Genomic DNA, 27,114 nt, shown 5'->3' on the forward strand with positions numbered 1-27,114 from the left:
AGCTCACCTTGTTTCTGTCCTTCAGCTATGTATGAACAGCCTCAACGCTGCCTGCTTACCTCCAGCCAGCAAAAACAGGTGCTTTTGAAGGTTATCTTAAAAGAAAGTAGTGGTAATTTCTTTATGGTTAGATTTGAGAGCTGTAACCCTCAACGGTTGAATAAACCAAACCCTGTGACAGAATACACTTGCTTTACCAGTCAGCCTTTCAACAACTGTGAAGACAAATGTCATTTGCTACTGACTGTCATCTCTCATTGTTGTTAGTGTACACTGGGGAGGGAGGAAGCAAACCTTGCCTAGAATTGCTAATAATGGACAGACAAACCTGACCTACTTTATATAAAAAGAGCCAGCTACATAAAGACAGATGATGTTCTTTAGTACCAAAAAGTAATAGAACTCATTTCTCTGAATTAAAACCAGCTTTTTATTTGACATTAAAAAATCCAGTAAATGACATGATTCAGGTACTATGCTGCTTTTCCTCCCCCAAAAACCACAACAAGGCTGAGCCCTTGCTCTTGCATACTCTGAACTATTTTAGGTGTGATTAACAGGATGTACTTCACAGGCCTTAGCTTGGCACAGTCAACAATTCCAGTACTTAATGTTAGGGATACAGTACATTTGAAATTAACATATTTCCTATGAAACAAGAATGCAAATTGCTGAGTTGGTCCACAGGGAAACATTCTACAAGGAAGGATGCTGCATCCTTTCACCTTTAACAGTTACAGACAGAGCGACGCATCCTACCTACAAAGCAGTGAGCCCATGGACAGTGCTGTACAGACACCATCTCACTGCCCTGCTGCTTCTAGGTTGGAATTAAATATAAAACATCACAGCGCGTGCTCCCAGCTTAGCTGTAATTCTTAACAGTGGGACCATGAGTGACAGCCCCTTATGGTATTAGACAGTCATGCCGGTCAGACAGCTCCCTAGTACTACAGTGCTGATCGTGGCCTTGGGAGGATGTGGGAACACAGGACTGGATTAAAACCGACTAGAGTGCTGAAGACACTGTCCAGCTATCCTCAGGTGAGAGTTAGGGCAGGATTCTGGAAGCAAATGTATTTACAAATGGGCTGAAGCAGTCTGTGTAGTGTCCAACAATATGGCATGGAGAGATTCCAAAGCCAGCCAGGGTGCCACACCAGGACATCAGCCCAGCATCTGTTGGACCTGCTGTAGGACAGAGCTTTTTCACCAAAACCACACCTAGTGTGCCCAGGCTGCAGGGTGGGCCAAGGAGGTGCGGTCTCTAAATGCACACAGTAAATGCTGTGTACCCACAACACACCACTGACCGGCTCTTCCTATGTGCATACTGGCCTTTCATAAAATGACATTTTCCATTGGAGAGGGCTGACTTCCCTGCACATTACTACATGGCCCCATGCACCTACAGGATTTCCACCAAGCCTCCCCTCACAGAGAGCCAGTTCTTACTTTAGATGGTGTCGTAGCCAGCCTACTTCCCTCCCTCCTGCAGGCTGGAGTACAGTCACTTACCCAGCTTCCTCCAGGGCTCACCTGAAAGAGGGGAGCATCTCTCAAACAAGAACGGTATGAGCCGAGGCCTGCTGAGCAGGACCACTTACTGCATGTTCAGGGGAGTAATTCCTATTCATCTATCAGCTGCATCCTCCTTGGGTTACTTCACCAGGTAGGCAGCGAGCGATGGTCCCAAAGCCTGTACTCTTCCCCACGCTGCGGGCTGAAGAGTGGAAGGAATGATTACCCAGGGGCTGGTCCCAGCAAAGTGGATCCCGTCATTATATTTCCAGGTGGAAGCTGGAGCTGGCCAGCTTTTGCTCCTGTGCTGGTGGTAGTTTGGATTTACACTGCAATGGTTTATGGCACTCTGAGTCAGTCAGGGAAGGGTAATGCTGCCTGTAGCATAGGTATGCAAATGTGAAGCCAATCGCTGAGCCAACCAGCACATCTGTGGGGTGGAAACAAAAGGGTTATTCACCCCCAGCTTGCAGCACTGTCTCACTGAAGCCCAAGGAGCTGTGCTTAGATACCACGACAATAGGCAACGATCCCTGAATATATTTTCCCAGAATAGCTCGAGGCACTGCCCACAGCGGAACTGAACGCCCCGGAGAGTACAATGCCTACCCTCCTCAAGCCTGCTCATGGTGCTCCAGTTAGAGCTGCCACTTAATCTTCAGCTCCAGTGCTGAGCATAACACACATTTCACAGTGAGCTCTCTGCCTCCGCTACTTACAGCCCAAAGAGTATGAGAGAGCACAACCCTGGAAATGACTTTCTTTCACCAACATTCCCGTGTCCCACTTAGAGCCCTGAACATCAGTGCCCCATGCAACCTATCTAGGGTCTTCTCTGGTGCCCATCACCATGGTTACTGAGCATGTCCCAATTACGTAACACTGTTCCCACAGCCCCTGCTCTCCTCTCCCCCGGGCCAGCATGCTCACCTTGCCAGTGGTGCTTGTAATCGCAGGTGCGGGACAGAGCGATGAGGAGAGCGCAGAGCAGTGGTGATAAGAAGGCACAGAGCCGCCAGGATTTTCCACGCCCCCCAGGGGCGAAGCAGTGCAGCTTTCCTGCCAGGTAGAAGGCAGAGAAGGCAAGACCAGCAAAGGCGACTGGGCAAAAGGGGGAAATTCACATCACTGAAGAACCCGTGCTCCAAGAGCCCCCGCAGATACAGAAACCCCAGCTCAGGAGCCATCCATTGTCAGGAGTGATTTAAGAGGATAAAGGCCCCCTCTGAGCTTGTCCTGAAAGGACACTAGGCAAAAAGCAGGGACAGGGAGCCTGGGCTGAGGAGGAAGTACTGATACCTGGCGCTTGGGAGCTCTGCAAACAGCAGTGAGCTTTGTGCATCGCCATTTTACAGAGGGAAAAGTGAGGCCTGGCAAAAAGTCAATGAACATGCCCCAGGCCACGTGGCAAGGCAGTGGCAAAGTTGATCCCACTTCCCAGGCACCTGCTCACCCTTGTTTGGTTCTCCCATGATGCACTGTAAAGAGGAAACAAACGCTTACAAGAGGAATGCCCACTCGGGAAGCTCTTGCGTCCCTCAGTCACCACGTCCAGGTCACCGGTGCACACCAGCTTGGCGTTTGCCCGTCCATCCGGAAAGCAGCGGTAGAAGAAATCCGGCCGTGGCCTAATGGGCAGAGAAGAAAAGCATGTGACCCTGCACCATGCAGAGGAGGAGACACTTAGCAGCTGGCATAGTTTGACTGGACGCTCCCCAGCTCAGGCTAAAGCACCAGAGGGCATCCTTGCCTGCCTGCTCCAGAATCCCCCCAGCACAGCACAGGCCAGCCCTTCCTGGGGAAGGAAGGTGCTTGGGGTAGAGAATAGGGTATGGAGTCCTGCACCCCAGGTGGCTGGCAGCTCTGGAAGTGAGAGAGCATCGTCATTGCCCTCCAACAGCTGCTCAGCAGCCGGGGGGGGGGGGGGGAAGATGTGTCCCAATCCCAGGCCCTGAGACTGACCAGTAGCCACACCTCAACTGGCAGAGGAGTAAATATGCTACAATGACTCAATTCCCCACGGAGCCTGGTAGAGACCCTCCAAGAATAGGCTCGTGCATCGGTGAGAGCATGCAGGGAAAGCTCACCCTGCCACTGCTGCTTTGTGGAGAGACACTGTCCCCACACTAAATTCACTGAAGGTGGGTGGTTAAGAGAGTGCCCCCAGCCTGTCCCCGCACTCCCCCCAAAAGGGTCTGGGAAAATATAGCCCGTCTCAGGCAGCGCACTGAACTGCCACGTAAAAGACGGCCTGGGTCTGTGGGCGCAGGGGTTGGCAATTAATGGACTTTCGTACCTTCCCACAACTAGCTTCACAGCATTTGTGAAGACCCCGTTCAGGGCAAGAGCAAGGCTGGCAGCTGGAAGAGAGCAAAGAGCCCATGTCAGCACCAAACACATGTTAATATTTAATCAGCCCATACCCGCAGCAGTGGTTGGAGAAACTTTGCAGGTGGGGTTGGCCAAGCACCTGATCAGTAGCCTCTATCAGAGGGATGCTTCAGCTGGTGCTGATGCTGCATTGGCCTGTGTGTCTGAGTTGACTTGAGAAGCGGCACTTTCACCTTACATGACACGTGGCACACGGACAGTAGGGAAGAACGTCCCTGGCCCAGCAACACTGAGCATTCCCTGCAGGTGTTTGCCTTAAGGTTGAAGGGAAGGGCTGGACTCTGAGTCAGACAAGAGGGGACAATGGTCTGGGAGGGGTTAAGCCCACAGAGCTTTTTTAAGAACAATGGGTGAAATCCTGGCCCCATAAAAACCAATGTTTTGCTACTGACTTCAGTGGAGCCAGGATGTTGCCCAGTACATGAAAGGCACACAGTGGGAGACAGTCCAGCAAATAGGCCCCAAGCAGGAGGAAGTTCCCAATTCCCTAATGCACCCTGGCCAACATGCTGTGTGTGCCCAGCAATGGATTCAAGAGACCCCTCCTCCCCTCAGGCCCACTCTCCATCACACGGAGGTTCCTGAGCCATAACAAGGAGATGCCCCCACCCTAGGCTGTGACATTAGCCACAGCTCTAAAGAACCACTGTGTGAGTACAATGATGCTCCCTGTGTCCCATGTGCTGGGTGTTGATCTACCCATTGGGCATTACTGCTGCTAGAAGGAAGAACTTGTTTGCCCCAAGGAGGCCCTCAGTTCAGTGTAATGTTGGTATGACTGTCGGGACGGGGGGTGGGGGATAAACTCACCCAAAAAGGCCTCCTGCGTGTCTCTGCGGTCAACTTTCATGAAGAATTTTGCCAGAAGGATGAACATCAGGGGACACAAAAACGAAATTAACTGCAACGACACAAGACAGCACAGTAACAACATTGCATGTTTGTTCCTGGAGCTCCCTCAGCTTCCCAACCAAAAATCAATGCATGTGCTGTTAAAGGAGGCTAAAAACCTTCACCTCTAAACCAAAGAGTGCTCCCCGCTTTACTCTTTACAAACCGAAAGCTGATCCCAGCTATTAGCGTTGGTAGCTAATACTGAATAAGCGTAGGTACCAGTAGCATGGCTTCCTCTCTGTTGTCTGCCATCCAGCTCTCACTAATGCCCTAATCTGCAGGGGGCAAAGTCCATCAATAGGGCGCTCTCCAGATACAAGGACAGCAAAGGTAAAGAAGAACAGCAGCCAAAAATTCTCCCTGTTAAAAAGCTCCAGTCCGTGTAATATCCTTGCCCTGCTGCTGCTTCTATTTAGGTGAGCTCTTAAGGGGGCTTATATTCATATACGTCTGCAAAATGCCTCGTAGGAGCTGTATAAATAATCACACTGACATAGGGGCCTGCAGCCTCAGCTTGCTTTCGTACATCACTTCCGCTGTGGCGCTCCCTTGCTGCTGCTCATTCAGACGTTGCTTCCTGAGAACAGTAAGCCCCCTGAGCATGTTTCACTTTCTAGGCGCTTTGCAAATATTAACTAATTAATCCACCAGCTGTATCATCCAAATTGTTTGCTAGGGAGAAAAACAAGAGCAGCTGTCATGAGACAGCAGTTGTTATTGCTGGTATCTCAGGGACAACAGACTCTTGGGGATTGTGTCACAGCACCCAGTGCTCCAGGGAATGCTCTTGTGGTCAGACAGACCCAAGTGTCATTTGCGGTCACTTTGGGAGTCTAACATGGCACTTGACCTAAAGGTCAACTCACCAAATCCAAATGCCATTCAAGAGTTTTCTCCTTTAGCATTTCCTACATGCTGTACCTGCCTCTTCAACAAAAAGGAACTGTAGTTCTTTGCCCCCAAAGCCACTGACCAATCCAAGAACTGCAGAATCTCACCAGGAATGCCGCTTCTGCAAATCAAGGGACACAGCCCATCAACGAAACACTGGCTACCTGAAAGCTGGAGAGTTTACTTTTAACACCTTTTTTTAATCTCACGTCCTACCCCTGCACTGGAGTCCAGTTTTTGCAGTTCTATAACCACATTTTCCTATTTTAAAAGTTTTTTCTCCCCCGTTGCTATGTGAAACCTCACACAGAAGCTGTGTCCGGGCAGCACTGTACCTGCAGTCAGCTTCACTATAGGAACTGATACAGAATTAAAATTCTCTCTTCCAGTTATAATGATCTTAAGTGCTACCTGCAGCTGTAGTAGGTAAACAGTTTTCAGAGAGGAGCCTGTTTTTTTCCTGAGGGCATCTCTATAATCCTCTGAGTCACACTTCCATTCTTCTTGAGCTTCATTCAGGTTCTGAGTCATCACAGCACTTAAGCATGTGCTTAACTCTAATCACAAGCTAAAGTGCTTTGCTGGATCAGCACTTCACTGACACCCAGTAACCACTCATCCAATCGATCATCACTTCTCCCTCTCTTCCCATCTCATCTTTCCCCCCCTCCTCTTTCTCTAGGGAGCTACATTCCCTCTTCTTTGGCTTGCTTGTATAGTTATATCTCCTATCTCACATCCAATAAAAACTTTAAATCACCAAAAATTTGGCCCAAAAGGCGAGGTTTTGTTAAAAATAATTTCTTATAAAACTTAGAAGAGAAACAATTTCACATTTAATAAAATAAAATTCCACTGAAAACAGTTGATTTGAAACAATATTCCCTGGCAGCATGTGAAATGCAAAGGTCTGCAGCACTGAGAACCTGACACAGTAAAAGCAACTGTGAACAAACATGAAACTGATTTTCAGTGTCCAAGCTGAAATGCAAAAAGTGATCTCAGAGCATCAGTAAGGACAGGTAAATCAGATTTTGAAAATTCTTTCATTTCTAATAATCTAAAATATCATCAGTATCGTAAATTAAGAAGAGTGTTTGTTTCCATGATTTTTTAGCTGATAGCTATTATTTAAATTAAAAAAACTTAAAAAGAGTGTAGTGACCTGGGTGAATACTTACAAACATGAGCTTGGTGGGTACATGGTCTGCTTCTATGTATGGGTTTTTATAAAGCCACATCTCTTCAGGCTGTATGACACGTTGAAATGGAGGCAGAAGTTCCATGATCCTAGAGAAAAAACAAGAGAGTTTGGAGTGCCAGGATTTGGGTAGTTCTAAGGAGGTGGTCAGTTGAGTGACTCCTACTTACTTTCTCAAACAATACAAGAACAAGGAGACACTAATGAAATTAAAAGGCAACAAAGGTTGAAACTGATGAAACACTTTGCATGCACCTATTGCCACAAGGCATTGTTAGAAACACTCAAATCACCCTGCCAGCAGTGATTCTGTTCCATTACCAGAGGATCCCAGAGGTTGGTCAAATTAAAAAAGGCACTAGCTATTTACATGACTAATATGAATTCCATTCTCATATATACTAGCTATGATGAAAACATATACGAGATAAAACCATATGCTTCAGGGCACAAGCCAACCACTGACTGCTTGGCGCTAGGAGAAAACTTTCCCAATTAGCAGGTTATTGTATGATTGTCCATGACACATCAGTTACAGGATACAGTCAAAGGCTAGGTACTGAAATAGATGGGTCATTGGTATTCTCAGATATGTCTAATCCTATCTTCCTAACTGCCTAATGAGTAGTCAGGTTGCATCTTGGGCTTGTCTACAAAAGAAAGCTACATGGTTCAAGGGGTACATTTAAACCAATATAGTTAAACCAATGGAAAAAGCTGTGTGGACACTGATTCTGGTTTAAAGTGGCTTATCTCACAGGAATTGCCAGACTGGATCAGACCCAAGGGTGAGGTCCCTCTAGTCCTGTACCATATCTGTAACAGTGGCCATCACTAGATGCCTCAGACGAAGATCCAAGAACTCTGCACTAAGTAAATGTGAGATACTCCGTGGTCAGCCTTACGGCTCCTTCTGATCTCTCATAGGGTATATGTCTATACTACAGGATTATTCTGATTTTACAGAAACCGGTTTTTTAAAACAGATTGTATAAAGTCGAGTGCACGCGGCCACACTAAGCACAGTAATTTGGCGGTGTGCGTCCATGTACCAAGACTAGCGTCGGTTTCCAGAGCATTGCACTGTGGGTAGCTATCCCATAGCTATCTCAGAGTTCCCGCAGTCTCCCCCACCCATTGGAATGCTGGGTTGAGATCCCAGTGCCTGATGGGGCAAAAAACATTGTCGCTGGTGCTTCTGGGTACAGCCTCACCCCTCCCTCCGTGCAAGCAGTGGCAGACAATCGTTTCACGCCCTTTTTCCTGGGTGAACTGTGCAGACGCCATACCATGGGAAGCATGGACCCTGCTGAGCTCAAGACGGCAATCATGGATGTTTTAAAGACCTCGCGCATTCTCATGCAGTCAATGCTGAACCGGGACCTGCAAAGCCAGGCGAGTAGGCGGCGGCTACGGCAGCGTGGCGATGAGAGTGATGACATGGACACAGAATTCTCTCAAACTGCGGGCCCCGGCGCGTTGGAGATCCTGCTGGTAATGGGGCAGGTTCTAGCCATGGAACGCCGATTTTGGGCCCGGGAAACCAGCACAGACTGTTGGGACCGCATAGTGTTGCAGGTGTGGGACGATTCCCAGTGGCTGCAAAACTTTCGCATGCGTAAGGGCACTTTCATGGAACTTTGTGACTTGCTTTCCCCTGCCATGAAGCGCCAGAATACCAAGATGAGAGCAGCCCTCACAGTTGAGAAGCGAGTGGCGATAGCCCTGTGGAAGCTTGCAACGCCAGACAGCTACTGGTCAGTTAGGAATCAATTTGGAGTGGGCAAATCTACTGTGGGGGCTGCTGTGATGCAAGTAGCCAAAGCAATCATTAAGCTGCTGCTACGAAAGGTTGTGACTCTGGGAAATGTGCAGGTCATAGTGGATGGCTTTGCTGCAATGGGATTCCCTAACAGTGATGGGGCGATAGATGGAACCCATATCCCTATCTTGGCACCAGAGCACCAGGGCACCCACTACATAAACCGCAAGGGGTACTTTTAAATGGTGCTGCAAGCACTGGTGGATCACAAGGCACGTTTCACTAACATCTACTTGGGATGGCCGGGAAGGGTTCATGGCCCTCACGTCTTCAGGAACACTACTCTGTTTAAACGGCTGCAGCAAGGGAATTACTTCCCAGACCAGAAAATAACAGTTGGGGATGTTGAAATGCCTGTCATTATCCTGGGGGACCCAGCCTACCCCTTGATGCCATGGCTCATGAAGCCATACACAGGCAGCCTGGACAGTGGTCAGGAGCTGTTCAACTACAGGCTGAGCAAGTGCAGAATGGTGGTAGAATGTGCATTTGGCCATTTAAAGGCGCGCTGGCGCACATTACTGACTCGTTCAGACCTCAGCCAAACCAATGTCCCCTTTGTTATTGCTGCTGGCTGTGTGCTCCACAATCTCTGTGAGAGTAAGGGGGAGACCTTTATGGCGGGGTGGGAGGCTGAGGCAAATCACCTGGCCGCTGATTACGCGCAGCCAGACACCAGGGCGATTAGAAGAGCACACCAGGAAGCGGTGCGCATCAGAGAAGCTTTGAAAACCAGTTTCATCACTGGCCAGGGTACAGTGTGACTGTTGTGTTTGTTTCTCCTTGATGAAACCCACCACCCCTTGATTGACTCATTCCCTGTAAGCCACCCCCCCCCTTCAAACACAGCTTGCTTTCTAAGGAAATAAAGTCACTCATTTAAAAGTCATGTATTCTTTATTAATTATAAAAAGAGGGAGAGAACTGACAAGGTAGCCCGGGTGGGATTTGGGAGGAGGATAGGAGGGAAGGAAAAGGCCACTAAAAAAATTTCATAATAATGACAGTCTTTTGGTTGGACTGTCCACTGGGGTGGAATGGGCGGGTGCACGGAGCCTCCCCCCACGCGTTCTTACATGTTTGGTGGGTGAGGAGGCTAAGGAACATGGTGAGGAAGGAGAGTGGTTATATAGGGGCTGCAGCGGCACTCTAAGATCCTGTTACTGTTCCTGAAGCTCCACCAGACGCCGGAGCATGTCAGTTTGATCACGCAGCAGCCCCAGCGTTGCATCCCGCCACCGCTGATCTTCCTGCTGCTAGCTCTCATCTCGAGCATCTCTCCTGTCCTCATGGTCGTCCCTCCTATCCTCACGGTCACTGGCATCTTTCCTGTACTTTGATACCACGTCCTTCCACTCATTTCACATTCAGATGAGCTCTTTCATTGCGGGTCACTTCCATGATTTCCGAAAACATTTCTTCTTGCCGCCTTCTCTGAGACAGGCTTCGGGATGGAGTAGGGAGCTGATTGGTAGGGAGTCTTGAAAAATTTGCAGCTGCATGAGGGAGGGAAAAAAGGGAGAGAAGTATTTAAAAAGATACATTTTAGAGAACAATGGTCACACACTTTCACGGTGAACAACACTATTCACCTTATATAGCACATGTGTGTTCACTACAAGGTTGCATTTTGCATCTTAATATTGAGTGCCTGCGGCTCTGGTGTTAGAGATCTCACAGACGCAGGTCCGGGCAGCAGAATTCGGCTTGCATGCGGCCATGGTAAGCCATTGTCTTTCGTCTTCTACAGCCTTCATCTATCCAGCGCCCTCCTTTCCCAAATAGCAAGCAAAGCCCGTTGAGTGCAGCTTCTTTCCTGTTAACGTGCAGCAGCAGAAACCACCCCCCCCATCCAATTCTCTAGGATAATTGCTTTACCCCTCCCCACACTGCGTGGCTGGTATCATGGAAGTTCGCTCCTAGCCACCCTCCCCCCCACCGCGTGGCTGGTAGCAGGGAAGATCCCTGCTAGCCAAACGCGAAAAAGCTCAGCACCAATCAAACCCCCCCCCCGCTTGGCTACCTGCAGGGAAGGATTTCTTTTAAGCCACAGGCAAACAGCCCAGTAGGAATGGCCATCTCTGTCCCCTTAATTAAATTCCCGAATTTCAACCAGGTTACCATGAACGATATCACTCTCCTGAGGATAACACAGCGAGATAAAGAACGGATGTTGCTTGAATGCCAGCAAACACTGGGACCATACGCAGCTAGCCTTTGTCATGCAATGATACCAGATTACTTGCTACATGCATGGCGTGGTCAAGTGTCCTACCATGGAGGACGGAATAAGGCTGCCCTGCCCAGAAACCTTCTGCAAAGGCTTTTGGAGTACCTCCAGGAGAGCTTCATGGAGATGTCCCTGGAGGATTTCCGCTCCATCCCCAGACATGTTAACAGACTTTTCCAGTAACTGTACTGGCCGCGAATGCATCCCAAGTCCTCAGGGCAAATTAATCATTAAAAAACGCTTGCTTTTAAACCATGTCTTATATTTACAAATGTGCACTCACCAGAGGTCCCTTCCATGGCTTCATTGTCTGGGATAGTGGCTTGGGAGGGTTGGGAAGGTACTTCAGTCAGGGTGAGAAAAAGCTCCTGGCTGTTGGGGAGAACGGAGTGCTGTGTGCTCTCTGCAATCTCGTCCTCCTCTTCCTCCTCCTCATGTTCCCCATCCGCAAAATCCTCAGCCATGGCTAAGATTACCCCCACCTCGGAATCCACGGACAGGGGTGGGGTAGTGGTGGTGGACCCCCCTAGAATTGCATGCAGCTCAGCGTAGAAGCGGCATGTTTTCGGCTCTGCCCCGGACCTTCCGTTTGCTTCTTTGGTTTTCTGGTAGGCTTGTCTGAGCTCCTTAACTTTCACACGGCACTGTACTGAGTCCCTGGTGTGGCCTCTCCGCATCATGGCCTTGGAAATTTTTTCAAATGTTTTTTCATTTCATCTTTTGGAACGGAGTTCTGTTAGCACGGAATCCTCTCCCCATGCAGCGATCAGATCCAGTACCTCCCGTGCGGTCCATGCTGGAGCTCTTTTTCGATTCTCTGGAGACTGCATTGTTACCGGTGCTGATGAACTCCGCGTGGTCACCTGTGCTGGTGAGCTCTCCACGCTGGCCAAACAGGAAATGAAATTCAAAAGTTCGCAGGGCTTTTCCTGTCTACCTGGCCAGTGCATCCGAGTTCAGATGGCTTTCCAGAGCGGTCACAATGGTGCACTGTGGGGGAGGGATAGCTCAGTCGTTTGAGCATTGGCCTGCTAAACCCAGGGTTGTGAGTTCAATCCTTGAGGGAGCCACTTAGGGATCGGGGGCAAAAATTGGTCCTGCTAGTGAAGGCAGGGGGCTGGACTCGATGACCTTTCAAGGTCCCTTCCAGTTCTAGGAGATTGGTATATCTCCAATTATTACCTATTACCACTGTGGGATACCGCCCAGAGGCCAATACCCTAATCCAACATGGCAATACCGATTTGAGCGCTACTCCCCTCGTCAGGGAGGAGTACAAAAATCAGTTTTAAGAGCCCTTTATATTGATATAAAGGGCTTCGTTGTGTGGACGGGTGCAGGGTTAAATCGGTTTAACGCTGCTAAATTTGGTATAAACGCGTAGTGTAGACCAGGCCATAGTTAGAGATTGGCTTAAACCCTGAAGCACAAGGTTTAATATCCCTGTTTAGCATTAATTATTACTCTGCAAGAGTCAGAAAGGGACTGGATAGTTATACGGATGAAAAGAATATCAAAGTTTTTGGTCTCAGTGACATCCCATGGCAATGAGTCCCACAGCTCAATCATCAGGTCTGTCAGTTTAGCAGGTATAGATGTAAGACATACTGGTCTGTAATTCCCAGGATCCAGAGCCATTCTTAAATATAGAGACATTTGTTACCTTCCAGTCTCTACTTTACTCCACAGGTTTAAACCAAAGTGTCATACACCAGTTTAACTGTATCAATTTAACTGTATCAATTTAAGAACCACTTTAAGTTAAACGGGCAACTTTCCTACACAATCAAGGCCTCTATCTCCATGAAGGGAACCTCCTCTGTTTTGAAAGTGATGTGAAAGAGGAAACATCACAGCCAAGTCAGCCACACATCTCTGTGCTGAATCCCTCCAGGCTGGCTACACTGGGGGAGAAAATGGGGCATTCCACACCAGTACAAGTTTAACCTAACCTCTAAAAAATAAAAGCAGGTTCTCTGTAGTTGCCACCCAGTTCCCTGGTTCTGGGGTGTCACAGATACCACTAGGGCTGTCTGACTCCAGAGCTTCCCATCATGAAGTCATAGTGCAGCCCAGGCCACAGGTGACAGTAGTTACCATTTGGCAGCCAGTAGCCCAAGTGCAATGAGCGGGTTGGCTCTCAGTCCAGTGTCCAGATGACACAGAAGGATCACATCAACAGAACCGGGAGTGGTGGGGGGCCTGTCCTGGGGGATACCCGTGCGCGCTAAGGTGGGGGGGGGCCTGCCCCGGGATCCCCGTGTGCGCTAAGGTGGGGGGCCTGCCCCAGGATCCCCGTGTGCGCTAAGGTGGGGGGGGGCCTGCCCCGGGATCCCCGTGTGCGCTAAGGTGGGGGGGGGCCTGCCCCGGGATCCCCGTGTGTGCTAAGGTGGGGGGGCTGTCCTGGGGGATCCCCATGTGTCCTAAGGTGTGGGGGGAGGCACCCCGGGGTTCCCCCATGCTGTCCCTAACGGGGGTGTTTCCCAGGGGGATCCCCATCTGTGCTACATGTGCAGGGGGGCTGCCCCGGGATTCCCCATGTATGCTAAGGTGGGGGGTTCCCCCGCCCTGTCCCTGCCAGGGGTGTTTCCCAGGGGGCTCCCCGCCGTATCCCGGACCGGGTGCTTCCCAAGGGGACCCCCCCGCCTGCACGACGTGTCCCCCCGGCCGGGCCCCACTCACAGGAAGGCCCCGACGAGCAGGCACCGCGCGCCCACTTCGGCCACCAGCCGCGGCCCCTCCATGGCCCGGGCGGGGAGCGCGGCGCAGCCGCTCCCTGCAGCCAGATGCGCCAGGGGCCGGGCCGGGGCCGGCGGCTCCTCCCCGCCCGGGCCTGGCGACGTGGCTGCAGCCGGAGCAGCCCGAGCCCGCCCTCTGCCGTGAGCCGCCCGCTGCTGCGGCCTCGCCCGGCCCCCCGCAGCCAAACGTTACACAAACCCCATCACCGAGCAAGCCAAGCCCTACAGCCACCCAGCGAACCCCCCGCCCCCGGGAAACACACGGCCCTGGTGCAATGCAGGGAACTCCCATGCCTTTCCAGGGGTTAGACCTGAACTGTCAAAACAGCCTGGCCATTCTGCCCCTCGGAGCTTTTACTAATACCTGTGCACTAGCTCTTTAGACTGTCTTTCAAAGTAAAATCACGGGGGGGGGGGGGGGTGATTCAGGTTTTACTTTTTTAAAATGTGGGAGAAGAGGGAATTCACCAAATAATCCCTTTTACAGAGGAAGCAAGATTTAAAGATACCCCCAAGGGGAATTGGCAAAGCTCATAGGGCAAGCAGTAAACCAAGGGTTCAAAAGCAAAAGATTTAATAAGGAAGCATATTCTGACCGTCAGCCTCTGGGCGGTGTGGTTACCTTTTGGTGCTGAAATCTCTGAGATTAAGCTGCCTCCTCTAAGGTGTCTGTAAAATGTCCAGTACACTTTGGGTGCTACATAAATAAAGACCAACAGGAAACATTTAAGCCACTTGCCAGAGTATCCATAGATCACTTAAAAAATTTGGAATTGTCGAGATTACCAAACAAAAACCCCTTCCTACTGAACCAGTCCTAGCCCTATAGAAAAGCACCTGCTACAAATAACCAGCAACACTAGAATTCACAGTGGTACTGCATTAGAGTCTTTGGGCCGCCGCTACTTCTGCAATCCCATATGAAGCCCAGTTACTAGTATAAATGTCAACTGACAATATTTTATAAAGGACAATCAATATGTAAGATCACAACCCAGTTGCACATAAATTTAGAAAAGCACAAACATTAAATTACACTAAAGATCTAAGAAATAGATGCTAGATTAATGCTCCAGTTCAACTAGGATGACAGCACCAGAGAACACGTATGAAAGAATCAGGCCTTGACTTATTTTTCAAAGCAACTGACTCTGTTGACTCTAGAGGCTTTGAATTATAAATGTAAAAGCTGTTCCTTCTGGTTATACCAAGTTCCTTTTGGTGTGCTTTGTAAAACTGAGCTACAGAATGCTTTCCATAGATTCCAGGCCTTCGCTCCGTGATCATCCATGTTAAAGAGGCTCCGTTATAAATATATAGTGGTTCTCTCTACAGAGATTTTCAAATAGACCACATTTGTAACTTGTTTATTCTCAGTTGAATTCACACATGGGTGTCAATAAATATTTTACATTATATAGGTTTATTGGTCACTTGGCTTGCTGTGTATTTTTGCTGCAGCTAGATAGTTCAGAAGTATCTATGTTCTCTGTCCAGAGATTGAAAGTTACAATATGAAAAAGTTCACATTCTTAATTGGAACATTCAGAACAATTTATTGAAGTCAACCTCAAGCAAAATTTTAAATCAGTGGAATGTCATTAAAAACCTTTCCAAATTAATCCTCACAGAAGCAAAAACACATCTGAACTCCAAAGTATTTGTAAAATAAAAAAGGCAACATCTCAGTAAATATAATGTACAAAAATTATATGATCCTACCATCACAACATTCAGTAAGAAGCTAAAATATTACAGGCAATTCTAAATACACTATAACTAGTTGACAATAAGCTATCTATATACAGGTTAACCAAGCTTTACAGGTTTCACACTATGCAAGAGAACATAGGCCAAACAACAACCCCCCTCCCCAATATTGTATATCTCAAAGTCTATGCGGCAACATCAAGTCATAATACAGTAATGCCCCAGTGGAACATCCCCAGGGAAAATTAACACTACTTTGTTAGTGTCAAGAGCTTCTAGCCAAGTTATAGAAACTCCTAAGATATTGACTTTAGTGAATATTGATGCTTTGCTATTAAAGACTCAAGTGATTTAGTTAAAATAACATTTCACAGAATCTACAAAGTTTGTTACAGATAAACAAAGTCTACAGAAATAACGACTCTACAAAAGGTCATTGTTACAGATAAAGATTACATGGAAATGAAAACAGAATCTGTAGGTATCTGTGTTTGTTGTGCAATATCACTTGTGTAGGTACAAATGGGTTAAATTTTAATAGCAACCCCAAATATGCACATACCCTTATACAAAAAGGACAATCTTATTACTAGCCAGTTGTAATAGTTATTTCATCGTCTTGGTTTTCAGTGGCAACAATTAGTTTGCTTATAAATGAAAAAAATATGACACTAGAAATGAGATACGGATCAATATTAATTAATAGGAAGCAAATGTATTTCATCCAGTCTGTTTGTAAATCAAAAGTGAACAAGAATTCCTTAAAATGTCCAGTGCTAGGCTATGGGACAAATGTTTGGGAGAGTATCAAACATATAGCCATAGTTGCTTTTCAAGCTAGAAGAGACCATTAAAAATGGTAGCTCTCTCACTCTTGTGCACAAATGCAATCAGTACCACATGACAAACAGTGAATGCATGGCTTTGGCAAATTCATATCTATTTTCCCTTTTTGTTTTTATATTGTCCTAGACGAAGTACAGACAGTTTCAGTTTTATAATCCTCCCACCCTCACTAGGGTAAAAGTACCTGAGTTTGCCACTCAGGAGTAAAATATAATAAGAAACAAGCATTTTTCTCTTTTTCTGAATGACATCTTGAATACATCCAGAATTTCAGGAGTGTATCATAAGTGCAAATGTCTTTTGCTATACAAAAATAAGTGATGTGGGGTGAGGGAGTTGATCCAATATTATAAAGTAAAGGACATCAAAAAGTCAAAAAGTTGCTGGTGTCTCATGCAATATACTTCTCATTAGGAGCATACATAAGTCTGAGACATCTGCTTTGAAAAATCTCTTCATTTTGCCTTGAATACACTGTACACCGGGAGTGGAAAGTAATTTTAAACTCAAGTTAAGGGGGGAGGTAAAGAGACTTTTGATGTCACATATAAAAAATGTTATCTATGTATAAATAAAATAGCTGTAAAAATAATGAACTGCAGAGCTTCAAGTACATTAAACCCTGAATTCAATGAGGCAGAGGTTTCAATGTTAAAGTGACTACTTCGTACCAGCGGCAGACATTCTCATTCCCCTACCCAACCTCCCTAACCCAACCCAGATAATTTTTTTGTAAAGTTCAGTATATACATATTTTACGTCTAGACGTTCACTTTCTATTATGTCTAGTAAGTGTGTCTGTCCGATTCCACCTGGAAACTAAGATATAACAAGCTTTTAGTGGAAAGGCCAAACAAAACATTCTAACCCTCTCACTCCATGTTAGACTCTCTAAGCCTCTGGTGGTAAATGTAGTGAAGATAAATTCATCCAGAAAAAGTTGCTCTTACAATTAGCTGTCCTGAGCTGCAAATGCCTTCCACACTTACGTCCTACTGACATGACGACAAGCCAATTTTACAAACTATTGGAAAACTGCAGTAATTAATCCTTACCCCATTAGGGCATGGTGCACAGAACCTCTGATCTTAAGTAAGATGCATACTCTATAATAAAAGGGGTCCAGTAAAGTAACCCAGAAACATCTGTGCAGGGCAGCTCAGGTACTGCATTACTGTGTAGCCAGCATAATAATATCTAGAGTCACGTGTCTGCTGAAAGTTTGACCCTATTTTAAAACTTAAAAAAATCCAAATGAGGGGGGGAAAAATGTGATTGGCACCTCCTTCACTTAAGAAAGGGCTGCCAGATTATTAAGTAGAGCACTTTATTTTCCAGCCAAGAAGTAACAACCAACCTCAGCATTCTCTTCTTTGCAGCAAACTGTAGGACTCTGGACTAAAACTTCCAAACAAACAAAAAACGCCTCTCTAGCATTCTTCCTACAGCTCAATTCAGAGACACTGAGTGTTGAATTCAACAGCCCAAAATACACAGAAATACTGATAAATCAAAATGTCAATATTTACGGTAACAAAATTTCTGCTTTACTACAAAAGTTATGTTATTCTTCCATTCACTTTAAATAATGTTACAAAAACATGGTTAAAATTTGTTTTCAGCAAATTCTGTGTTCTGCATACAAAACCATCACCTAAATAAAGAGAATCCCCAGTTGTCACCAATTTATTTCAACCCCATGGTCTCTTCTTTCACTAAAAAGCTTCCTGATGCTTTGGAAATTCTCCCTCTGTCGCAGTTAGAAAACCAATTCAAGTTTTATATTCATAATTATACACATTTAAAAGCTATCCTTGTCCTCACACCACCCATGTCTCAGCCCAGCTGTTGGCTGCTTTCAGTTACAGTTTTCTTATGTAAAGGATTAGACAAGAGAGGACAATCAGCAAGAACTTTGAAACAGAAGATATAAAGTGACATGGCAGAGGAGTGACAACTGACTCCATGATCCTCACAGCATTATAGGATTTGCTAAACTTTCAGAGTACCGTCATATACTTAGTTACGCCCAACATGCTGATATGTCACAGAATATATTTTGATAATTTCACATGGCAATTAATATTTTAAACCACTGTCAGCTCATTGACATCTCAAATGCTTAAGGCATTTTGACATAGCCATTCCTCCCCAGTCAATGACAAGACAGTGTTTACTATAGAAGAAAGCACATGGGAACACATCATACAATATTTTAAAAGTTCAGCACTTTCTGGCTTACCATATCCCCAAATCGTCTGAACAACAGAAAACCTAATATTTTATTATGCAATGTAAACAGATCAGGTCTTATGGACACTACCAAGGAAAGAGCTGTGTTTGGAATTTTAGAAAAGGGTGAAAACCTTCTCCATTAAGAGCTTTTTTTTTTTTTAAGATCACAAACAAAAAAGCTAAGAAAAATAAAATCCTAATTTTTTTTTTTTTTTTTTGTAAAAAATACCAAAATATAGCACTGCTTACAAGCAAGATTAGTGTTTTAGACATTCACTTCAGTATTGGCCATAACAGGACAAGTGATCTGCATTTTCCATCAGCACTCTAAACTATAAACTGACCCAAAGATCACATGAAAGATCTATACTATGTAATAAAACAAAACACCCCAAACAAACTGAGTTTACTGGAAAGGGATCTGTAAATTGTTCCAAGAGGAATAGCTGCCAGGTCAGTGAAGTGGCATTTCAGGTGCTTCAAAGGCTGTAGTGTATTTTGTTAATTTTGCAATTGCACAAAAAAAAGACCAAATCTCTCTCTCACACAAACGGATTAGAAATAATTTGAGAATGCAAAAGGAAACCTGGTACAAGGGCGAGCCACATTCCAAATCCCCATGGTATTATTTTTCACCCCTTTATTAGTCACTTTCTGGAACTGAGATGCCACCATGTACCTGCAGGTCTATGCAGACATTTTCCCAGAGACAATGTTGAATGTTCTTCAGAATGAATAAAGAATTCTCTCTCTGCCATCTGCCAGCCATACCTTGTTATTAATTCCTTCCAGGTGGGGGTGCTCCGGAACACCCAGTGGCAGAAAGTTAGTGTAAAAGTAGCTAGCAATATCAGAACACCAGCCATTGCCTACAAATTAAAGGATTACTGTTGACTATGCTAACTATACTGGGATATACACAGTACTTTGTAAGATTGAGTGCCTTAGTGTAGGCCCAATATATACCCTGTTAATTCAGGAAGTGCTTTTAAAAACTGATTTTTCACTATTCAATAAAAACCAATGAAGATAAATTCAATTGGGAGATTTATGCCCACCCCTGCAAATCTAAACACTCCTGCTCCCCAAAACTCTTTTAAAAACACATCATACACACATGGGGCTGATCCCCTATTCCTTTAAGACTCAAGAACTCCCTCTGAAACCAATGGGAGTTTGAGAGGAAGGTAACAAAGGATCAGGCTCTAAGAAAATCACCATGAAACAAGCACAGACTAAATATCTGATAACTACATCGAAAAGGGCTTAATCCTGCATCCAGTGAAGTCAATGACAAAGCTTGCAATGACTCCAACAAAAGCAGGATCAGGGCTTTCGCTACGATGAATGTAGTGCAATGTTCAGATGACTAAGCTGTCCATGAATCCTCTCCACCCAAAACTGCCCTCCAAATGAAGCGAGGCAGAAAAGTGACCACTGCACAATTAAGCTTTCTATGCTTGCTTTGTCAGCTAAAACCACTCATTTTAACAATGAGGGACCGTGACTGCTTCCCCTCCCCCTTTGTGTTAAAATATCTACTGAAATAAAAAGCACTTCAAGAAAAAAAACAAACGGATAATACTCCCAATTTCTTATGTGAAAATCTTTACAACATTATTCATAATAAGTTAAGCATGATGAGATGAAATCCATCTTCTCAAAAGACCTTTAAAGATGACCAACTGGAATGAAGGCATTCACTGTCCACTGCTCTGAAACCCACAACACTCCTCATGGTGTTATGTGAAAGCTGTTTGTAGATTGGGGAGGGTTGGTCCTCTCCCTTTTTTAAAATAACTAGACATACACGTTATACCGGACTGTTTTTGCTACTCAATTATTTTTTTAGACACGCTGACTGATCAGGACCAGAATCCGCAACATCCTTTAAAATTAAATAAATAAATATGCTATGTTTTCCTTTACTCAAAGAACATATTTTAACACACTATTCTTTTCAATGTCAAAAGGTTTGCTTTTTTGATCTTTTTCCTTAAGAAAGCCAAGATATTTCTGTTTTCCAACAGTAAGAGCTGCTGAAGCACATTCAAATGTAAGGTAAGAAAAGGACAAAAACAGAAAAAAAAAAACCCAGAACGGACACGACTGACTGCTTCCGCCTGCCAAGATTAGATGGTCCCTTTCCCAGTTCCAACAAGGCGGCGCTGATGATGAAGACTGAATGTGCCATAGCAGTCTCTTCAAGTTCATCACCTATTTGCCATTTGTTGTTTGTTTGAACAAATTTATTCCTTTGCTTCTTCTCCAGGGTTCTGGGGTTGCAATTTGCATTTGATCTTGCTCCAATACTCTGGTGCCACAGGAGATTTGGGGTTATGTTCGGAGCAGCAGAGACGGCCATCCAATGCTGATGCCACTAGGGCTCCCTTCTCATGATCTTTACAGAATGAACGAGGGCAAAACTCACAGAATGAAATTGCAGGATTGCTACAGATGTCACATTGGTGCCACGGACATTCCCACTTTCCTGAAGATGGAAGAAGGAAGGGAGAGAAAGGAAAGAGATAGGAAATTGAAGTTAGTCTTTATCTGCGATAGATATTGGAATTGGTCTTTGTCATTCTGTGTAGTATAGAGTCATTCAACTCTGCATAAAAGGTACTTCCCAAAAGCCAGTTTTTATTAAAGTTCCTGCATCTGTCTTTCACAAGTATTGGATTGGAAGCAGTTATTGTTGACAAATTTACATTTTTGAGCCTCGGGTTGACTGTAAGCAAAACATTACTGCACTGTAGAGCCAAATGTAACCAGATCCACCTGCCTTGGCATCAGAACACACCGTGTACTTGCAAGATAGAGCATTGGCTTCTATGCACATCTGACTTGTGAAATTCACTGTTTTCTGGATCTGAACATAGTAATTATTTGGATACACTGACTGAAATGGGTATCCTAAATCAATCTTTACAACAGAATCACACTGCACTATATTGTTAAAGACACAGAAAGGCTGAGTTCTGAGTCATAAATGAGAAGGTGCCTCAGACAAGAGTGAGAGGCCTTGCATGAAGAAGTGAAGTGTCACCCACACAGCTCAATGCTGAGCGCGTCTGTTTAGTCTATAAGGTGCCACAGGATTCTTTGTTGCTTTTTCAGACAAGAGTGGGATACGGCAATGCCATATTTAAGTACAAGCAAACAGAGACCACCACAAAAACATGCAGGCATGTATTAGCATAACCACATGCCCAACTGTCAGGTTGTAAAATTAGACTGAGCATGTCAAAAAGGAAAGTTAATAGCTTCTCCTTTCCCTCACACTGAAATCATGCTATATTCCTTTAAACTGCGTTGCCATAGAGAAAACAGGAAGCACTTTCCTTCTTTAGGACATAACGCACTGCCTCCACAGCATGCCCAGACTCTTAGCCCAGAGAATAAGAACAGCACCAAGACAGGACTCCAGATCTCTAGCATCGCTGTGTCTGCCTCCACCAGGCCAGGTAAAAAAAAAAAAAAAATTTTACTTCTTGAAGTCGTTCACCAGCATTTTCCTGCTGATCAAATGTAATAAATTATGTCGCTAATAAAGAAAATTTGGAGGGAAGCTTTCTGTACTTCCATATATTGCTGTCCTGAAAAGGCACATCTCAGACTGAACTCCATTCATAGCACAAAATCTTCCACTTAATTCAGTCTTGGACTAATAATGTGAGTCTCCAGTTAATTTGATCAAGGCCTCTAGAAATAGATAGTTTAAAAACCAGGATAAAGTGTTTTTGTTTTGTTTTTAAATACAATTTGCTATTGTTGGTTATCACTGGATAATTTGAGCCTAGGCTACACAGAGCTGCCTTTTTAATTAATAAGGAAAAAGACAAAAAATAAAAAGAGACCCAAAGAAAACCCACATGATTAGAAGATAAGAGATTTAGAGAGCCCGTTAAAATGTAAGTACTACCATGTGCTGTGCATAGCTGTTGTCATAAGCATTACCATGTGATATGAACTTGGGAGCCATATGAGACCAAGACTGACTAATTATTTCAATCAAACTAAAATAAGCAAACGTGATCCAAACAGGAGAAAGGCTCTGCAATTAAATCATAGCTTTGTAACTGTTCGTCTCCACACAGATCTTTCTTTAGAAATATTGCTACCCAAGGAAATTTCTCAATACAGAAGAGCATTTCAAAAGCAAACCTGTCACATTTACTGTAGGGGGACATCACAGTTTGGATTAAGCTACAACTTTATATGCAGCATGATATCCATGAAGCAAGCAAAGAGTCTGGTGGCCATGCGAAAGCACTTACCAAATGGTGGCTGAGTCAGGTTAAGGCATAGGAGGTGGTACGCTTTGGGGCAGTCCTTTTTGTCACACATGACTAGTTCTCCTCCATCTCCACACTGGAAACAGTTGTCCTCATGCATCTGCTTCTGCTCTGTTTTTATTTTTCGTTTCTTCTGCTTTAGCTTGGCATTCTTTGCCTTCTCTTCATTCGCTGTTGCAAACGCCGTCTGGCCATTAAAAGGAAAAAAGTCACAGCAGTAACGATTTTAATCAATAACAGTCACTTTAAAAAGCCACATGGCCCCCCAAAAGTCAACTGTGGGTTATTATTTCTGCAAATCATGCTCAACGAAGTCTAGTCTACCCAGTGACTCCCATCTCCATCTCCCCTGCCACACACGTTTGAAACAAGTTAGAATGTTGCCAGATTACTATTAGTGAGCTGTAATATGATGGTAATAGCCAAAGGCCTAAGGAGGATTGGTCCCTACTGCAGTAGGATTTGTATTCCTCAGACAGCTTGTGCATAATAGCTATGTGAGCAGAAACTTCTCTGCCCCTACAGAGATGCTACTTCATAAGAAGCTGACTAAGGTCAGCACTCTGGGCTGGGACCAGAATGAAGCACATCTGCGAGACAAGTTTCCAGATCCTCAAACAAGCAGGGGAATTTCACAATGCTTTCCATATAGGAAGGGCAAATACAGAAGTAAAACCTGTGACTTTTTTTTTTTTTTTTTTTTTTTTTTTTAAGTCAGGCACCCTAAACATGATGGGACTATTCCATGCCACGTCTGGGTAGCATGCTGGCTCTTCCATCCTGGAGATGGGTACATTTACAATAGTACAAACTTGTAAAGCCTTTGGGAGAACCTTCAAGGTACTAAGATATTACATTAAATGAAACTCTCCACCCACAAAAAGAGCTTTCAATACAAGCGCGTTGAGCTCAATTTTTATTTCTGTACAACTAACCTTCGGCCGTACTCCTAGGAAGCCACTGCAGTTTTCTGCTCCACAATGGCATTCAGTCCTGCCATTGCCCAGACAGTCTAAATTATAATTAAATGTTAACTCCATCCCTGAAATTTAAAGAAAAACTATTCACACACAACATGGCAATTCAACTTTAGCATTTTCTCCCTTCATATTAACACCACTGTTTTTAAAAGGGCAAAGTTACAAGATCACAATATTTATAACTACATCAAAAATATTGAGATAAAACACACTCATGAAGCAACAGCGAGAGACGTTGTAAATAGCAAGGCAGAACAAATGATCCAGAATCCATGTTCTGAGGACAACAACTCAGTTTTGTTCTATTCTAAAAACCAAATGATGATTCAACAACCAATAACTTCATGGTTGTGGAACTATAAGTCTTATGAGCCTGGTTACAAACCTAGCATTGAAATAATTTCTTTTTAAAACACTCTTTTCTAGGTGGAATATACTCACATAGAAGACCCACATAGTCTTTTTCCTATACTGATATTGTGTCCATTTTCCCATTTGGATAAATACTGATTACTGTTCTTTTTAGTTTTTTTGAAAAGGAACAAAGCCTCCTTCCTCTGCTTTGTTTATACAGTGCCAGCATAGCTTTGGACCAGACAGGAGCACTGCACATTGTTTTTCTACAAAGCACACAGTCTATCATTTTAATCTCAGTTTAAAGTGGTAGATTGGTTACAAAATGTTTAGCATCTGGAGGCTGTTCCAGATCTGATGTTAGGGAATGGATCTGAAATTGGGGGTCTATGATAGCTGAAAAGGTCTATGCAGACATGGCAAAAAGAGTTAACATTGAATTTTCCTGTGTTTTCAAGTATTAGGTGAAGCCCGTGATATTTTTGTGTTTGTGATAAAGCAAGTTTCATCTTTAATATTCTGCATTTCATCATAAGTTACTCCTAAATGAGGCTATGCATATGAAGAGCTAGAACTTCTTGATCGTGCATTTTCTTTATAAATGCCAATGTGACCAAGTAACTTCAGAAGGGGGAAAAAGTGGGTGAGCTGGCAACTGATTTCCATTTTAGGAGAGGGCACATGCAGGATGGAGGCTTCTTTTTACCTGCAGGAATATCACAGAGAGCAAAGAGTCCAACTCTAACATCCCCATTCACTGTCCATTTCTGTGTTTCACAGTTTGGATTACAACTGTGGTTCATAAAACGAGAATAATTCCCCTTTGGACCAGCATCTATTATCCGGTCCTTCAATAAAGAGACAAAAAACACAGATTTAGGATCAAACAAAAGTCTTCCTTTGACAAGTCAAGTAATGACGAATGCAGATAATATATTTAGACAGGTACTTGATAAATGAGTTATAATGGATATTGGCTTTTCCTGGAAGTAACTTTTACCTAAAGCTCCTCAGCGCTTAATGCAGGGTGAAATGAATGGCTTATGGTACTGCTAAGAAGCTCTGGATCCTTCCATCTCTGGTTCAACCCCAATCTTGGTCAACAGAGACTTAAGTGAGTTACCTTCCAAATACAACTGTTTGGTGACTGATCAGAAATATGTTGGAATTGCAATGCAATTCTATCAGACAGGTGTGTCCACATTCCACTCCGACTGACAGGCTTGTTGGCAGTATCAGCAGACACACTATGGACTGAACAGACCATGGGAATTCATTTTCCCACTCCCCACAGTGAAGTACACGCTGTATGAAAGGAGGATGTTACTCTCTGGGACCTTTCACCTGCACTAAATGCATTACATTTTAGCTAGAAGTGAAAGAAAATGTAATTCTTGTGCTTTAAACATGGACCCTGATCCTACGATCCCAGATCTTAAGGCCTAGTCCCTTAAGCAGCAGTATATTTTATATTGTAGAGATATGGTGCTTTACCTTTGTAACAGTTAACATATAAAAATTGGTTATGCTGTTCTCATGGGCACGTTTGATCCGCAATCGGCATTCTTCTTCATCAATTAATTCACCAACATATTCGTTTACAAATTCACCCTGCAAAGTCAACCAAAGAAACCCATGCTTATTGCCTGCTATCTGTATAGTTAAAGAGAGAGGAAGCATAGAAAAATGGGATGGGAAGCCCTTGTCCATTGCAAGGTCTAGGTAGGGTGGCTCCTTAGGATAATCAAAGTACTGAGAACTGGTTAAAATAAAAGTACTACGCAACAGTGACCAGTACAGAAAAATACATATGCACACAAGTTTAGATTAAGTTATAGAACTGTGCTTCAAAATGGAAGCATCACAACTAGAATTTTTAATAAAGCAGCAATTAAAAATAGTTATGCGGTTCTGAAGAACACATTTGATTAATGAGTTGCATCTTTCTTGGTCAATTGCATATAGCCTGTTCAAGGCTCTGCTTGTACTTCTGTCCTTTTTTTAAAAAGATCTGTATGGTCAGTCTATAGAAAATGAGCACATATTTATCACAATATATTCAAACCCCATGAGAAAACACTACTTGGACACTACATTTATTATACATTAAGTATAAGGCAATAGCAAAACCAGAATTAAGACTGCTTCTCCATGCACTGGTCCTAGTCATAGCACCACAGCTTAGGATGACCAGATGTCCCGATTTTATATGGACAGTCCCGATATTTGGGGCTTTGTCTTATATAGGTGCCTATTACCTCCTCCTCCCCTCCCGTCCCGATTTTTCACACTTGCTGTCTGGTCACCCTAGCAAAGCTACAAGATTCTACATTATTTAGAGGTTCACTGGCAGTATTTTAAGTCACACGCTTTTCTTTTTTTTTTAAATTCCAGACTAACATATAGATGCCCACAGAATATCAACCTGATATGACAACACAACTTACTGTAACTGCTAAACATTTTCACTGCAAAGCATTTCAACAATTCATTTTAACAGGACTTTTAACAGTCAATAACAAACAAGAAAAGTTTGTGATAAAGTTTTAATGTAGAACAGATATTACAAAACTGGCTTAAATAATTAAACCACTAAAAACAAGTTAAAAGTGAGCCTTCAGGCTGACTGCGTATTCCCAGCTTTCACATGATGGACTTTGAAATGGCCAGGAAATGATGATACCTTGATACAAGGGAGTTAACACTTAGCACATTGAGGGTCATTTTTTTGTAACAGTCTCAACAGTTCTAGTGCTTAAACATTTCCAAAAGTAGCTCTTTGAGATGCTCAAATTTAAGTGTCAAACAAGTGTCTGAGCAGTTTCAAGGTTTTTTTTTTTTTTTTTAAATAAAATAGTACCAACATGTTACAGACTATGTGGCGTCAGTCTGACAAAAGTCTATACGCGCTAATTGCTCTCGTAGCTGGTTGTGGGAACGGCTCCAGAGAGACCAGAATCATGTCTGTCACATTTTGGAGCTTTGAAGGGGAAAAGGCTGTAC

General features: G+C 44.3%; 2 protein-coding genes across 13 annotated transcripts in view; both read right to left on the reverse strand.

The window, feature by feature from the left end:
- Window positions 1–416: 416 nt before the first annotated feature.
- PLPP5 (phospholipid phosphatase 5) lies at window positions 417–14,618 on the reverse strand. 5 transcript variants are annotated; one of them, XM_039523958.1, is made up of 7 exons: window positions 14,311–14,618; window positions 6,879–6,987; window positions 4,723–4,813; window positions 3,818–3,881; window positions 3,025–3,149; window positions 2,452–2,622; window positions 417–1,951 (listed from the first exon to the last, which is right to left on the reverse strand). In XM_039523958.1, the coding sequence occupies exons 2-7, from the start codon at window positions 6,981–6,983 to the stop codon at window positions 1,782–1,784; spliced, it is 726 nt and encodes a 241-aa protein (XP_039379892.1). In that variant the 5' UTR covers window positions 6,984–6,987; window positions 14,311–14,618; the 3' UTR covers window positions 417–1,781. The 5 variants fall into 5 exon arrangements, with proteins under 5 accessions (XP_039379892.1, XP_039379891.1, XP_039379893.1 ...); XM_039523957.1 differs by lacking the exon at window positions 14,311–14,618 and adding an exon at window positions 13,633–13,758; XM_039523959.1 differs by lacking the exon at window positions 14,311–14,618 and adding an exon at window positions 13,048–13,268.
- Window positions 14,619–18,679: 4,061 nt separating this feature from the next.
- NSD3 (nuclear receptor binding SET domain protein 3) overlaps window positions 18,680–27,114 on the reverse strand; it is a 73,481-nt gene continuing 65,046 nt past the window's right edge. For all 8 annotated transcript variants that reach the window (XM_039526859.1, XM_039526862.1, XM_039526861.1 and 5 more), the window contains 5 exons: window positions 25,606–25,722; window positions 24,818–24,959; window positions 23,713–23,819; window positions 22,760–22,964; window positions 18,680–20,970 (listed from right to left, as the gene is read on the reverse strand). In XM_039526859.1, the coding sequence (XP_039382793.1) occupies window positions 20,729–20,970; window positions 22,760–22,964; window positions 23,713–23,819; window positions 24,818–24,959; window positions 25,606–25,722 (813 nt within the window). In that variant the 3' untranslated portion in view covers window positions 18,680–20,728. The remainder of the gene's footprint in view (window positions 20,971–22,759; window positions 22,965–23,712; window positions 23,820–24,817; window positions 24,960–25,605; window positions 25,723–27,114) is intronic.

This window comes from Mauremys reevesii, linkage group 2 (assembly GCF_016161935.1).
Source record: "Mauremys reevesii isolate NIE-2019 linkage group 2, ASM1616193v1, whole genome shotgun sequence".
NCBI classification, from domain to species: domain Eukaryota; kingdom Metazoa; phylum Chordata; order Testudines; family Geoemydidae; genus Mauremys; species Mauremys reevesii.

Excerpts from the sequence above, each read along its gene's own strand:
- PLPP5 (XM_039523957.1), bottom strand. The coding sequence starts at position 13,694 with ATGGAGGGGCCGCGGCTGGTGGCCGAAGTGGGCGCGCGGTGCCTGCTC. Across the intron at positions 3,882-4,722 it reads CACGCAGGAGGCCTTTTTGG|CTGCCAGCCTTGCTCTTGCC; the intron begins GTGAGTTTATCC and ends GCTCTCTTCCAG. Across the intron at positions 3,150-3,817 it reads GTGAAGCTAGTTGTGGGAAG|GCCACGGCCGGATTTCTTCT; the intron begins GTACGAAAGTCC and ends TCTGCCCATTAG.